Raw genomic sequence first — 14,782 nt, 5'->3', positions numbered from 1 at the left:
TACTGTACAATGTAAATGCCTGGTAATTAATTAACTACCTCTAATCATTCTCTATTTAATTTCTATGCAGTAACAGTCATATTTAGGGGCGGAGAAACTTTCTAAATCGCTGAGTACCGCACGGACTGTCAAACGTTTGCTCTGCATGCTAGCCACGAAATTAATTAATAAAGACCGCAAGAAACAATAGAATGCGACAAAAGAAAGCACATAACAACCATGACATCGATCAGTTCGTGAAATTCAATGATCTATTTAATACCTAAATACTTCGCAGACAAAATTTTCCGACCTCGCGCAAGGGCTATCAGTCCATAAGCTTGAAGGTCAGATCCAAGCGTCAGAGCGCATTCTCGGACGTCGGCGACTGCCTCCGCGCCCGAGCCGTTCTCATAGTCAGACCACTTTGTAAAGGTGATAAGAGATCCGTCAGACCAAACCTCTTCGCGCGCCATGGCCCTGAATCCTAGCCAGATTTGTCCGGATGAATACAAGTTCTGGACGTACGTGTATTCTTCCTGGTTTGCAATTGAAACCAAGTCTCCGTTGTCCGTCTTGCACCGCTTACGTGCGCTGAGCCAAGAAAGTGGCGTTGAGAAATATTTGTAGCAACGCCGAGTATTATTAAATGTAGAATACCCGCTTGGGCAAGGTTCTATATGAAAAGAAAATTGTTTAACTTTAATTTACTGCCCGGAAAATCACAGAACGCACGCCTGTAATTGAAATAACTTACCGCAGATCTTTCCGTCTCCAAAAAATCTTCTTCTAAACGTACACTTAAAGCCGGCAACGGTGTCTCGGCACTTAGCCATTCTGTGACAATTGTGCGTCCCAAGTATACACTCATTGGGAACTATACACATATAAGACACCAATTCAAACATAAGCAATAGTAAAGAATTTCTTACCGCACACTCGGCCTTTTCCAACGTAGCCGTACTTGCACTGGCAAGAGAACGAACCGTCATTGTTAGTACAGACTTCATTTTTCGAACAGTTGTGACCACCCGTTTCACATTCATCTAAATCTGAGAGAGGGAGTTTAATTAAAATTAAGAAGTCGTTACTCAGAGATGACAAGATATATAGTAGACCTTTCTTGCAAATATACGAACGGCAGTCTTTGCACAAGGAACCGTTCCAGCGAAAGATGTCTTTCATACCCAACTCGTTGACACACATCTTCCTATAATTATACTCTGTATAATTTCCTTGCTGCCCTTTCATCCAGTAGAGGTAGTCGAGTGTGGTGCCGTCAGTCCAATCGAATCCGTCTCCGTTCCAATATAGCCCTATCCAAGACTCGTCCGACGACAGGACACCAACAAAGTGCGCTTCGAGTTCATTGTGTATGCTTGCCAGCGAGCTGTTTCTTTGCTCGCATGTAGAATTGGCCACTGTCCACGGTTGACATTCAGTTGACGCCTCGTAGCAGTATCCTTCACGCGGAAGCCAGCCTTCATCACAGACACCTATATGAAAAACCCAAAAACCCAATATGCATGCGCCGAAACTCTCTCACCGAGTAAAAAGCATCATTTACGCGGCAAAACGACGTAATTCACCGAGACAGGATCGTATTTAATTATTTCTGCTCGCCGAACTCGAACTTCTTTAACGCAAATACGGAATTTTGTCAAAACAATTTCCTGCCGTAAAAATATATTTCAAAAACCTTATATATTGCATTCTTTTTTTTATTTACCTCGACCCACGCCACAATGTTATCGTAAATAAAGCGCGCAGGGTATTCATCGTGGTGCCTCGGAGTAACGAGAACAGACGGAACGTGGGAAGAATCACGTTTCAATTCAACATTCTAAAAGAATAGGCATATCAAATTTATAGAATAAATAAAGCCGCGCTGTTTTCTGCCTTGCAAAAGGCGTAGTTGTTCTCTGGAGACAATGTAAGATCGTCGCCGTCAAAAGTAAGCACACCGAAATCGGAGAAGACCGCTGGGGAAACACTAGGCCCTTGCATCGGTAAGGCAAGCCAGGTCTATATAAGGTGTCCAATGTCGCCTAAATATAGCAATTTAAATATTATACAAATGCCTCACAATAGAAACGGTCTTGTGCGCTCCATCGAAACTCTGCAGTTCTTTTACACACAACGAAAACGAACGCGTTCCAACGTCTTTGGCCCACAAGGTAGCGGCGTCGCGTCTCACACCCGGAACAGAGTGACGCAACGTGGCAAGAATAATAGGCGGCGAATCAAACGTCATAGCGAGGTCGACTTGCTTGCACGTCGCTTCCGTCAGCCACGTCTCGTCGAGATCTACGACGCCGCCTATAGCGCCGTCTGGGGCTCCTTGGAAAACGAACCAAGTGAAGGACACTTGGTCTATGGTGTGGCGTTCGCCTCGACCGGCGATGGACACGCACACCGTCACGTTTTCTCGAGTCAGTTCGTCGATCCAAATTGTCGGTACGTCGTGAACGAACGTCGAGTCGCTGGCAGAGCGAAAGTCTGCAGATGCCAATCCGTGAATGTTTTTGTCGGGATAGAAAAGATTGGAATTGAAGTAAACGGTTTGGCAGTCAAACGTGGCGAAAGATCGAGAGCTCTTCAGTTGCGCGTTTCCGCGTTGAAAGGGAAAGACTTAAACAGAAGATCTGTCTACAAGACGTTTGATTTTCTCTCTTTCTACCTTCGCAGCGTCCTTGGTGATGAATTACGATGTCTGTTCGACGAGTGTTGAAAACGAAACACTCATATTCGCACTCGTTGTCATAAGAGACGCCGTTTGACGTGCAAACGGGCTCGTAAATGTGGCTTTCGCACGACGGCGCCACGCACTTGTACGCGCGCGGGCCCACGTCAGCACAAACGCCGTAGAACTCGCACACAACTCCAACGCACGGATCGACAGCTAAGAGGAATACAACATAAAATTCAATACCCTATAACCAGCTCACTTCCAATTGCTGCCCAAGTAACTAAAACATCAGCAGGCTGCGAAGCTTTGACGCACACGTCGACACTAAATACATTAGCAGACTGCAGCAGAAAAATAGGTAAACAATACTGATTTCACGATTAATAAAAATCTACCTCAGTCCAAGCGATCACAACCGTCTCTCCTGCGAATTCAGAGCGAGTTAGAACACTGGGCGACACCAGAACCGTTGGTCTGGTGTTTTTATAGTACTTTCTCTGGAACTCTATAGTCTGTTTGGTAGGGACATATCGTTTGGTCAGCATACAATATGAGTGATTTTGGTACGCTTACTTGGCAAACCGAAGTCTCATTGCCCTCTACCAAATTAGGATTCTTTTTGAAAAAAACAAGTTGACCTGAATCGGCGCCCTCAAAAAGACCTCGAAGCCCTCCGCTGTCATTAAACATTAGTATACTCTTGAAGAAATCCATTCAGTTATAAATTGCACTCAAAACCTAAATGGGATATACCGCTTGGAATCCGGTGTGAAGACCGCTGAACATCAGCGCTTCTTTGTAACAAAGACCAAGTTCAGAGTCGGTTGCGTTCTCTATCCAAAGGAACGCGCCGTTTGCGACTGCCGCCTTCGGGTTCAGGTTCGAGCGAACAGCTGTTGCGAGCAAATAAGTCACACGCAAATCAGACTGCATAGAAAGAGTAATTCGATCACTGTCAATAATTACTTGAAAACGGCTACCAATTGTTCGCGATGACAGAGCTTCTGCGTTGTGAAGTCTGAAAAGTTGACGACGGCTTCATGCATGAGGCGTGACGAATTAATGTCCAGAAACGATCGGCGTTTAGCGACGTAGGCCAGCCACTCGACGCTAAGCGAAAGCGGGCCAGCAGAAAACCCGCTATAACCGGCGCACGCATAAAAACCGCGCGAAGTCACTCGTTCAATCCACGCGAATAGAACCGCTTGACTGGGAGCGTGATCGCGATATCCGACGCCCGCCTGCACGTGAACGATTTCCGACGGCTGAAGATTTTCAAAGGGCGGCTCAAAAGAAACGAGCAAACACGAGTGAACGTAGACCGAACCAGGAAACGTCCAGTCTTGGTGACCATAGATAGCGGAGTGAGCTGAAAACGTTCTCAGGTCGTCCAAAATCACCAAGAGCTCGTCGCCGGAACTCTCGCCGTCGCTCTCCGCAGACCCAAGAGCGAAAATCTTCATAAGAAAAAAGAGTTGGAGCACGGTGACACTGCAGGTCGCATGCATTGTCAACACCAAACTCAATTGAAGGAGTTCAAGCTGTTTAGGCGCATATGAATAGGCTTTTCCAGAACTTGTGAATTCAATTAGTAAGCCATTCCGTGTAAACGGTCACACGGTTCGTTCGATCAAGCCGGATCAAAACCGCCCATATGTCCGACGTACGACCTCTCCATCGTAGATTACGCGTGTTGCATCGCACGTTTCAACGGCGCTTCGACGATTCTCGAACGGTGGGCCGGTGCCCCACTGTTAGGTTGATCGAACGACATTGGCTAATGCGTGGGTGTACATGGTTTCATTCGCATATAGACTACAGTTCAAATTTGCCTGTTGCTGCTACGTCTACTGCAAGTATGTACTGTGCATTAGATTGTCAATTCGATATCTGCTTCGATGAGACCTCGGGAGTTCGCCGCGCCGATATTTGGGCCTTCCGTTTCGCGGTCTCCTCCTCTACGCGTAGCAGAAGACGGCAGGAATAGAATAAGGCACAAAATGATTTACAGGATCTCTCCCCGCCGATCAAAGAGGGGCTTCGGCAGAGATAGAGAAGCTCTCGCGAGTCGAAGCGTCGGCGGCTAACGCACTTTACCAAAAGCGCAATCCCTTGATCCAGATTGATCCTGATCCCTCCTTGATTCCAAATCACCGATCCTCTAAATTTTGAAACAGCCAGATCTGCAAGCAGATAAAGGGTCTGGTGAATGTTAACGGCCGCGAATGTTTTCAGACCAAGCCATCTAATGTATATGCCTGGTAACTTTCCAAATCGCTGAGTACTGGACGGACTGTAAATTCTTCTGCATTCCAACCACGAAATTAATAAAGACCAGAAGAAACAATAGAATGCGACAAAAGAAAGCACGTAACAACCATGACATCGATCAGTTCGTGAAATTCAATTACATATTTAATACCTAGGTACCTCGGAGACAAAATTTTCCGAACCCGCGCAAGGGTGAACAGTCCATAAGCTTGAAGGTTCAGATCCAAGCGTATGAGCGCATTCTCGGACGTCGGTGACTGCCTCCGCGCCCGAGCTGATTTCATAGTCAGACCACTTTGTAAAGGTGACAGGAGATCCGTCAGACCAAACAAAATGCTCTTCACGCGCCATGGCCCTGAATCCTAGCCAGATTTGTCCGGATGAATACAAGTTCTGGACGTACGTGTATTCTTCCTGGCTTGCAATTGAAACCAAGTCTCCTTTGTCCCTCTTGCACCGCTTACGTGAGCTGAGCCAAGGAAGTGGCGTTGAGAAATATTTGTAGCAACGCCGATCACCAAATCTAGAATAACCGCTTGGGCAAGGTTCTACAATAAGAAAAGAAAACAGTTTTACATAAATTTACTGCGCGGCAAATCCACAAAACGAACACCTGTAATTGAAATAACAAAAACTTACCTCAAATCCGCCCGTCTCCAAAAAATCTTTTTCTACACGTACACGTAAAGCCGGCGACGGTGTCTCGGCACTTAGCCATTCTGTGACAATTGTGCGTCCTAAGTATACACTCGTTGGGAGCTATATATATATATAAGACACGCAAATTCAAACATAGGCAATAACGAATTTTCTTACCGCACACTCGACCATTTCCTACGTAGCCATACCTGCACTGGCATGTGAATGAACCGTCATTGTTGATACAGAGCGCATTTTTCGAACAGTTGTGACCACCTGTTTCACATTCATCTAAATCTGAGAGAGGGAGTTAAATTGAAAATAGGAAGTCGTTACTCAGAGATGACAAGAAATAGTAGACCTTTCTTGCAAATATACGAACGGCAGTCTTTGCACAATGAACCGTTCCAGCGAAAGAGATTTTTCAGACCCAACTCGTTGACACACATCTTCTTATAATTATACTCTGTATAATTTCCTTGCCGCCCATTCATCCAGTAGAGGTAGTCGAGTGCCGTGCCGTCAGTCCAATCGAATCTGTCTCCGTTGCAATAGAGACCGATCCAAGACTCGCCCGACGACAGGACACCATGCAACAAAGTGCGCTTCGAGTTCATTGTGTATGCTTGCCAGCGAGCTGTTTCTTTGCTCGCAAGTGGAATTGGCAACTGTCCACGGTTGACATCCAGTCGACCCCCTCGTAGCAGTATCCCTCACGTGGAAGCCAGCCTTCATCACAGGCACCTATAAAAAACCGACATGCAGGCGCTGAAACGCTCACCGAGTAAAAAGAATCATTTACGCGGCAAAACGACGTAATTCACCGAGACAGGATCGTACTTCGCTTTTCGAACTCGAACTTCTTTAACGCAAACACGGAATTTCGTCAAAACAATTTCCTACCGTAAGAAATATTTCAAAAGCTTTATATTTTTTTTTCTCTCACCTCAACCCAGGCCACAATGTTATCGTAAATGAACCTCGCAGGGTATTCATCGTGGTGCCTCGGAGTAACGAGAACAGACGGGACGTAAGAAAAATCACGTTTGAAAGAATAGGCATCAAATTAGTAGAATAAATAAAACCGCGCTGTTTTCTGCAGGCCTTGCAAAAGGCGTAGTTGTTCTCTGGAGACAATGTAAGATCGGCGCCATCAAAAGTAAGCAAACCGAAATCGGAGAAGACAGCTGGGGCGCTTCTTTATAACAAAGACCAAGTTGAGCGTCGGTTGCGTTCTCTATCCAAAGGAAGGCGCTGTTTGCGACTGCCGCCTTCGGGTTCAGGTTCAAGCGAACAGCTGTCGCGAGCAGATAAGTCAAACGAAAATTAGACTGCATAAAAAAGATTAATTCGATTACTGTCAATAATTACTTGAAAACGGCTACCAATTGTTCACGGTGACAGAGCGTCTGCGTTGCGAAGTCTGAAAAGTTGACGACGGCTTCATGCATGAGGCGTGACGAATTAATGTCGAGAAACGATCGGCGTTTAGCGACGTAGGCCAGCCACTCGACGCTAAGCGAAAGCGGGCCAGCAGAAAACCCGCTACAACCGGCGCACGCATAAAAACCGCGCGAAGTCACTCGTTCAATCCACGCGAATAGAACCGTTTGACTGGGAGCGTGATCGCGATATCCGACGCCCGCCTGCACGTGAACGATTTCCGACGGCTGTAGATTTTCGAAGGGCGGCTCAAAAGAAACGAGCGAACACGAGGGAACTTAGACCGAACCAGGAAACGTCCACTCTTTGTGACCATAGATAGCGGAGTGAGATGAAAACGTTCTCGGGTCGTCCAAAATCACCAAGACCTCGTCGCCGGAACTCTCGCCGTCACTCTCCGCATACCCAAGAGCGAAAATCTTCATAAGAATAAGGAGTTGGGGAATGACGACACTTGTCGCATGCATTGTCTACACCAAACTCAATTGAAGGAGTTCAAGCTGTTTAGGCGCTTATGAATAGGCTTTTCCCCTAACTTACGAATTGAATTAGTAAGCCATTCCGTGTAAACGGTCACACGGTTTGTTCCATAAAGCCGGATCAAAACCGCCCATGTCCGTCGTACGGTCTCTTCATCGTAGAATACGCTTGTTGCATTGCATGTTTGAACGGCGCGCTTCGACGATTCTCAAACGGTGAACCGGGGCCCACTGTTAGGGTTGATCGAACGACATTGGCTGCATGCATGATGCGTTGGTTTCATTTGCATCTAGACTACAGTTCAAATTTGCCTGTTGCTGTTAGTTCTACTGCAATTACTTACTGTGCATTAGAGGTATCTGCTTCGATGAGACCTCGGGAGTTTGCCGCGCCGATATTTGGGCCTTACGTTTTGCGGTCTCCTCTTCTACATGACTATTGAGTAGCAGAAAGCGGCAGGAATAGAATAAGACCCAAAATGATCCACAGGCTCTCTTCTGTCAACGACCGCAGACATGGATCATTACGTCATCGTGACTGGTGGTTTATGAAATTCTCGATGAAGCTAATAGGAAGACGCAGAACATGCAAAGAAACGCAGCGCACAAATTTTTTATCCTAAAGGATGCGTTCAAGTCAAAAGTTTCGGGCAAGTCAAGTTCTCACCACTGCATACAAGTGAAATTAGGTGGCCACCAGAAAGCCATTGGGATAGGAATAGAAAAGAAACATTTCTGACGTGAATATGATTTTCACCCGCCAATTTCAGAGCGTGCTGAAACCAGAAAACGAATCTTAGATATGTACCGTGATGACGCAGCAGAGAAGTATATCATCATCGACTTCATAGAAGTGAGGCTTGCCAATATAAAGAGACTAAGTATAATGTATAGGCGAAGAATGAGAGAACTGATCACTTGTACAGGGCCGGCGCGACGGGTCCGGCAGGTCCGGCAGCTGCCGGACCAACATTTTGTAAAGCCAAAAAAATTATATTGACGTTAGGCAGTCTGGCCGTAGCTATATCACGTGTAGCGGATTAGTGTACATGTATGTACAGGCCGATCTTCACAAAGAAGAGCTTTCAGCACAGCTAGAAATACTACAATGTAACTTTGCAGTTGAGGGCAAATCCCCTGATGAAGTTATGATTAACGATCTATTGACATATCTACGCAATCTTTCGCCAAACTAGAAGAACGTTTTATACCAAATCGGCACTGTATCTTCTTTACTTTTTGTTCTACCTGCCACAAATGCTACAAGCGAGAGATCCTTCTCTACTATGAGAAAAATTAAATCCTATATTCGGAATTCAACGGGGCAGGAGCGACTAAATCAGTTAATGACGCTGAGCTCATACAAAGAAGAACTAGACAAACTAAATCTTTTAGAAGTAGCAAACGAATTTGTTACGGATAATGAAAGTAGGCTAAGATTTTTCGGACAATTTAAATTCTGAGTGAGTTAATTAAAAACCTTGTCTTGAATGGGCGTGGTCAAAAAATTTTTCGCGCGCGAAGCGCGCGAAAAGTGCCGGGCCAACTTCAAAAACGCTCCGCCGGCCCTGTTGTAGAAGGTATCTACTCAGGTAGATGCTTTGCGTGTTTGAGAGTAGCCATGTAGGAGAGAACGTTTCACGTTACGTTCAGTTGCTAACAGATAGAAGCCGTAGATAAAGCACAGTGTGAATCTAAGGCTCAGAGGACGTAGACAGATCGACAGGCTGCCACCTCAAACAGTAGACAATGTGTCGTACAAAGATCGGTTGTCAATTGCAGATCGGGTCGCCGGGATTCGAAGCGAAGAAGGGGGAGAATCCAACATCACACAGACACAGAGTCATTTCTTATACGGGCATCACGAACTGGTATTTGCTTCGAACCGCGCAGGATGAACGAATCGTTCTGGAGTTCTTTCTGGCTGCTGTCACTCTGCATGATGCTTGCGACCCTATATATTGTATAGCTAGGCTAGTAAGTCGGTAGAAAACTAGCTCGCTGTCGCGGCGAACAGCGAGCGGCATGCATGAAGCAGGAGCAGGATCAAATAGCTGACTCTGAATGTATGACGATGGAAACCCATGCGAGACATGTCACATATGATGTCAATTCCCCGTATCTGTCTCGGGACTGTAGATTAATTGAGTAAGCTAATCATTAGGGCCACAGACAACTCGTAAAAAATAGCCACAAGTTCCTTCAAATTGGGCGTCCAGGACTGCATGTTTTCAGATACATGTAACAATTAAGGTACATCTGTGGTTTTCCATCGGCGCATAGTAGCGAGAAGCTTCTACATATTTGATTACTTGCAGAAAAGCTGCACAAACAGCCCTGATAGGGTAAACAGTTGTTATTGAAGGATAACATATATTGCATCCAAACAAAACGCTCTTTTTGGGCGCGAAGGAATGGTACGTCATCAAGCGTGACTAGAAAAAGAGACTTAGATTGGAAGGATCGAGCTGATGCGAGACTGACTCTTTTCAACCCGACCAAGGTACGGAATGTGTCTAGGTACTACAGCCTGGTCCAGACCCTCTCTCGGACACCGTTATACGGGTGTCCTAGCTTGAGAAGGGTTTGGGGACTAAGTACGGTGTAGTGCTGATTGCCGCTGTCTGTCCCTTCCCAGTGCTTATCTAATCATTCTAAGAGCATTAGCAACGCGAGCACTAGTTAGTCTAGTCAAGCATGAATGCATACTCAAATCAACAAACACAGGGTGCCTCAAAACAAATAGTCCGTGGTGTCACGCCTCAACCCTAGGACTCTATAAGCTCATAATCATTCAATAAATCAAAAAGGTGCCAGAAAATTATTACACAAAGTTCATCAGCTTTCTGTCCACAACTGCGCAGGAAAACTTTCTGAGAAACTCTCCATCAAAGGGTCTAAGGTCCCACTTGCTAGCTCGTTCCTCGTAAATAGCAACTTGATTATCACCAAACATGTACATCCTCTTGCTGTCGACATCATAAGCGAGTCCACTGCAGCTCGTGAATGGGAAGAAGTCTTTCACAAAAGAGAAGGCGTTCACACTGTCAAAAATCATCGCACACTTACGATTATTATGAACGTATATTCGGTCTCCCGTGGAGGCGAAGTAGCAGGAAGAAGGTTGTACAAGCGCACTCGCCCAAAAAGAATCAGAAAAAAAGTCCGGAGAAAATGAAAAAGTCATATTAGATTCACACCAACGGTCTTCCACCGTATCATACTTCATGTACCCCAGTTGTTCATCAAGGCTGCTGCCAATTGCAAAAACCTTATTATTATCCAGCGCAGACAAAATGTAGTCACGTGTCAAAGATTTCGCAGGAGAGGAAACGGCAATCCATCTTTTTGTCTCCTGATCAAATACTTCACACATCGCCCCTTCCGGGCGTTCTTCAAGGCTCATGCCGTAAATGTAAGAGTCACAGCTGACTATTTCATTTCCTCTTCTTGGACAAGACATAGGTTCTACGTCATCAAGCCATTGACGTCGTTCATCGTCGTATCGCTGAACTACTTTGGTAGGATAATAAGTTTCCCAAAATTGATGAAAGTCGCATTCATAATCACCACCAAGAGAGTAGAGCACGCCACCGGACGTCGCGATCCTATGCATTGATGTTCCCACTGCTAGGGAAGGAAACGCATACCACGTGTCGCTGTTGGAGTTGTATATTCTAGCTTGTCGGCTCATGGCATACCTTTCCTTATTTTCACGCACTACATTACGCTGCACCCCACCAGCAATCAATAGAACGCCGTCGCATCCAACCCGATGTTGATAGGACCCGTCTGACGAGTGATAGGAAGACACCAAGTCAAGATCCGAAAGAACGTCATTTGTTTCTTCAAAATCGATTAGTGGAAACCGGATGAATTTCGAGAGCGATCGTACGTGATCTCGACGAGGCACTTCATCGTGCATGACCCACTTCTGCACGACAGTCAGTACGTCATCTTCCGACTTCACGCCCAAATCATCTTGAGCAATAATCCTGCTCAACTGTTCAACGGAGAGACAGAGAAAAGCCTCGCTCTCCGACAAGAGCGATATATTCACAGCTGAAATGCAATCAGCCACACGACGCAAATCCGAGTCATCGTGTCGATCAGCGATCATCGCCATGCTTAGGCAATTCGACGCGTTCACGTGGTCTTTGAGCCAGGTGCTGCACATCGAAAAGAGCGCGGCGAATTGAACGTAGTGCGACGCCTCGTAAAGGGATAGGACGTTTTCGACAGCTGCTGGGCATATGGCTTCTCCTTTGTAGGCGTAATCGATCAGCATCTTTATAAGTGCTCCATCGACGTTCTGAATAGTAACTTCGGTCTTTTTACTTTCCACGAAGCTTCCTCGGAACATGCGATCGAAGAACTGACTAGCTGAAGCCAGTACTAGTCTGTGAGCTGGAAATCGCTGTCCGTCTTCGCTGATGATAACGACGTCGCACAGATACTCCGACTGACGATAACATTCAATCGCTTCCATTCTAGTTGAAGAACTGCCACGCGTTGTGAAAGCGATTTCTTCCATTGTGTCGCTTAGTATCCGGGTCTTTCAGGCCCTCCCGTAATCCATATATTTACGGGCAGTGTGAGACCCCGTCTGAGACCAACTGAGACCCCGTCTGAGACCAAATGAGACCCTTACTGAGACCTACTGAGACCCTTACTGAGACCTACTAAGACCCTGTCTGAGACCAACTGAGACCCCGTCTGAGACCGACTGAGACCCTTACTGAGACCATCTGAGACCCTTACTGAGACCATCTGAGACCCTTACTGAGACCAACTGAGACCCTTACTGAGACCAACTGAGACTCTTACTGAGACTGTCTGAGACCCTTACTGAGACCAACTGAGACCCGAACTGATACCTGAGACATACTGAGACCCTTACTGATACATTGCCGGAGTGACTGTGAGAACGCGACAAGTTTTCCGTTATTTGCACAGCTTTAATTACCATCACAGAGTTAATTAATATTCATACAGTATACATATTGTTCATTGATACTCACTTCGCAAGTCTCATTTCATTCGTCGACAATCTTCACATTCACATTTCTTTACTTTCTTCTTCATGCCCACGCATGGATAATGACACCACTTAATTAATTGGCGCATATATGACATGCGATCATTCACTTTGAAAAACTTTCAACCTGTCGGCCCTGTCGGCAGATGCAGTGACTTTGCATTTGAATCAATGTACCCTCTGCTCGATGCTTGGTCGGCTGTTTTTTCCAGGAAATGGTGTGAATTATTTTTCCAGACAGTCGGCAAGGTGATGGCGAAGTGCCGACGTCTGAAGCATCAACTGTCCCGGGTCATTTCCAAGCGCAACTTCCACGCAGAAAAAGATAGAGAATGGGCCGCACTCTGATCATCCTTGCTGCTGTTGTACTGGTACAACTGTTACGTCCCCTTGCTCGTTCTGTAGACTGATGCAAGTTGTGTTTGGAGCGAATTCGGCAGGCTTCCGGGAATACAGAAAGATTTGGAAATGACCCGGGGCAGTTGATGTTTCAGCAGTCGGCACTTCTCCATCACCTTGCCGACTGTCTGGAAAAATAATTCACACCATTTCCTGGAAAAAACAGCCGACCAAGCATCGAGCAGAGGGTGCATTGATTCAAATGCAAAGTCACTGCACCTGCCGACAGGTTGAAAGTTTTTCAAAGTGAATGATCGCATGTCATATATGCGCCAATTAATTAAGTGGTTTCATTATCCATGCGTGGGCATCAAGAAGAAAGTAAAGAAATTTGAATGTGAAGATTGTCGACGAATGAAATGAGACTTGTGAAGTGCGTATTCAATGGACAATATGTCTATGAATCTTAGGTCTGTAATGTTAATTAAAGCTGTGCAAATAACGGAAAAACTTGTCGCATTCTCACAGTCACTCCGACAATGTGTCAGTAGGGGCCTCAGTATGTATCAGCACGGATTCAGTAAGGGTCTCAGTATGTCTCAGGTCTCAGTTAGGGTCTCAGTTGGTCTCAGACGGGGTCTCAGTATGTCTCAGATGTCTCAGTAGGGGTCTCAGATGGTCTCAGTAAGGGTCTCAGTTGGTCTCAGTAAGGGTCTCAGTTGGTCTCAGTAAGGGTCTCAGTAGGTCTCAGTATGGGTCTCAGTTGGTCTCAGTAAGGGTCTCAGTAGGTCTCAGTATGGGTCTCAGTTGGTCTCAGTAAGGGTCTCAGTAGGTCTCAGTATGGGTCTCAGTTGGTCTCAGTAAGGGTCTCAGTTGGTCTCAGACGGGGTCTCAGACTGCCCGTAAATAACTCCGTAATCGCAAAAATTTGGCTTCGTTGTGACGTTTCCTCAGCGCCTTCTGTTGACATCGCTTGCCGAGTTGTCTACAAAAGGCAATGCGATGGTGGCTGTTCAAGCAAAAAGACAGAAAACTGTTTATTAGTGAACTTACCGGCGCTATAAAACCTCGTCTGCCCCAACGCGTCCATTGACAGCTGCGGGGAATCGGTCTCGCATTTCTATTCATTGTATTAGCCGCCGAGCGACTCATTGCTCAATCGACGTGCGATTCTTCATGCGTTTTTCCGACGGTAGTCACGCCCCCGCAAAATGTTTTTTGGTGACGTCATCGTCGATCCTGTCCTCGCCGTTCGCGGTCTTTAGCCGCGCGCAACACGATAGGATCGATCATGCAGAACCCTCTGGGTTCGATTGTTGAACGTTGGACGATTTCAAGACGACGTTGACTCAGATCAAAAAGATGTCCTTGAATTTCAAGCCTATTGCAATGACGGCACCGGGGTATAGAAGCGTATGTAGCATGATCATCGTGTCTATATATAGGATTCTTAGTTGTTTTAGAACGAATCCATTTTTCTCTTTCTTTGCAGCCCAAATGTTGTGGGTTTTGAGATCGGGGATTGGTAGACAGGAGATGTCAAGCAAAGGCGCTATCTTGAGTATGTTGTTGAGGTGGAGTTTTGAGATTTCAGCACAAACGGCTTTGGTGTTCGATGCCTTGTCGTGGCCGAAGTCTTTAGTGCATTCGTCGAAAGAATAGTTACAAAGGAGCGGCATAAGTCTATGCGACAACTTGGTAGGTATGTGTCAATCAAGTTTTGGAGCGTTTTCAAATCTTTTCCGACCTTTTCAAAGTTGCCGCAGCCAGAAGCGGAAATTTTTTGTAAAGTGTTTTGTTTGCAGATTTGTTTATGCTCCAATGAAGAAACGTCGAACTGCAGACAGATGTGTTCAATTGACTGGTACATGGAGACGAGTTCACACGAGGCGGAAGTATTCGATT

General features: G+C 46.0%; 3 protein-coding genes across 3 annotated transcripts; all 3 read right to left on the bottom strand.

Moving 5' to 3' along the window:
* Window positions 1-146: 146 nt before the first annotated feature.
* On the bottom strand, window positions 147-4,744 carry LOC136192628 (uncharacterized). Its single transcript, XM_065981286.1, has 14 exons — window positions 3,649-4,744; window positions 3,422-3,595; window positions 3,242-3,367; window positions 3,064-3,180; window positions 2,928-3,009; window positions 2,660-2,881; window positions 2,066-2,610; window positions 1,879-2,004; window positions 1,709-1,822; window positions 1,547-1,652; window positions 1,098-1,475; window positions 912-1,031; window positions 737-856; window positions 147-655 (listed from the first exon to the last, which is right to left on the bottom strand). The coding sequence occupies exons 1-14, from the start codon at window positions 4,174-4,176 to the stop codon at window positions 252-254; spliced, it is 3,162 nt and encodes a 1,053-aa protein (XP_065837358.1). The 5' UTR covers window positions 4,177-4,744; the 3' UTR covers window positions 147-251.
* Window positions 4,745-4,990: 246 nt separating this feature from the next.
* Window positions 4,991-7,473, bottom strand: LOC136192640 (protein kinase C-binding protein NELL2a-like). Its single transcript, XM_065981316.1, has 7 exons — window positions 6,964-7,473; window positions 6,525-6,909; window positions 6,381-6,477; window positions 5,940-6,322; window positions 5,756-5,875; window positions 5,579-5,698; window positions 4,991-5,487 (listed from the first exon to the last, which is right to left on the bottom strand). Exons 4-6 carry the CDS (start codon window positions 6,193-6,195, stop codon window positions 5,580-5,582), a joined length of 495 nt encoding a protein of 164 aa, XP_065837388.1. The 5' UTR covers window positions 6,196-6,322; window positions 6,381-6,477; window positions 6,525-6,909; window positions 6,964-7,473; the 3' UTR covers window positions 4,991-5,487; window position 5,579.
* A 2,851-nt stretch (window positions 7,474-10,324) lies between these two features.
* Window positions 10,325-12,034, bottom strand: LOC136193064 (kelch-like protein diablo). The gene has a single exon (XM_065981852.1). The coding sequence runs from the start codon at window positions 12,032-12,034 to the stop codon at window positions 10,325-10,327; it is 1,710 nt and encodes a 569-aa protein (XP_065837924.1).
* Window positions 12,035-14,782: the final 2,748 nt, after the last annotated feature.

The sequence above is a fragment of the Oscarella lobularis genome, chromosome 11 (assembly GCF_947507565.1).
Source record: "Oscarella lobularis chromosome 11, ooOscLobu1.1, whole genome shotgun sequence".
In the NCBI taxonomy this organism is placed as follows: domain Eukaryota; kingdom Metazoa; phylum Porifera; class Homoscleromorpha; order Homosclerophorida; family Oscarellidae; genus Oscarella; species Oscarella lobularis.
The sequence above is the reverse complement of the archived record's forward strand: the minus strand, read 5'-3'. Positions and strand labels throughout refer to the sequence as shown.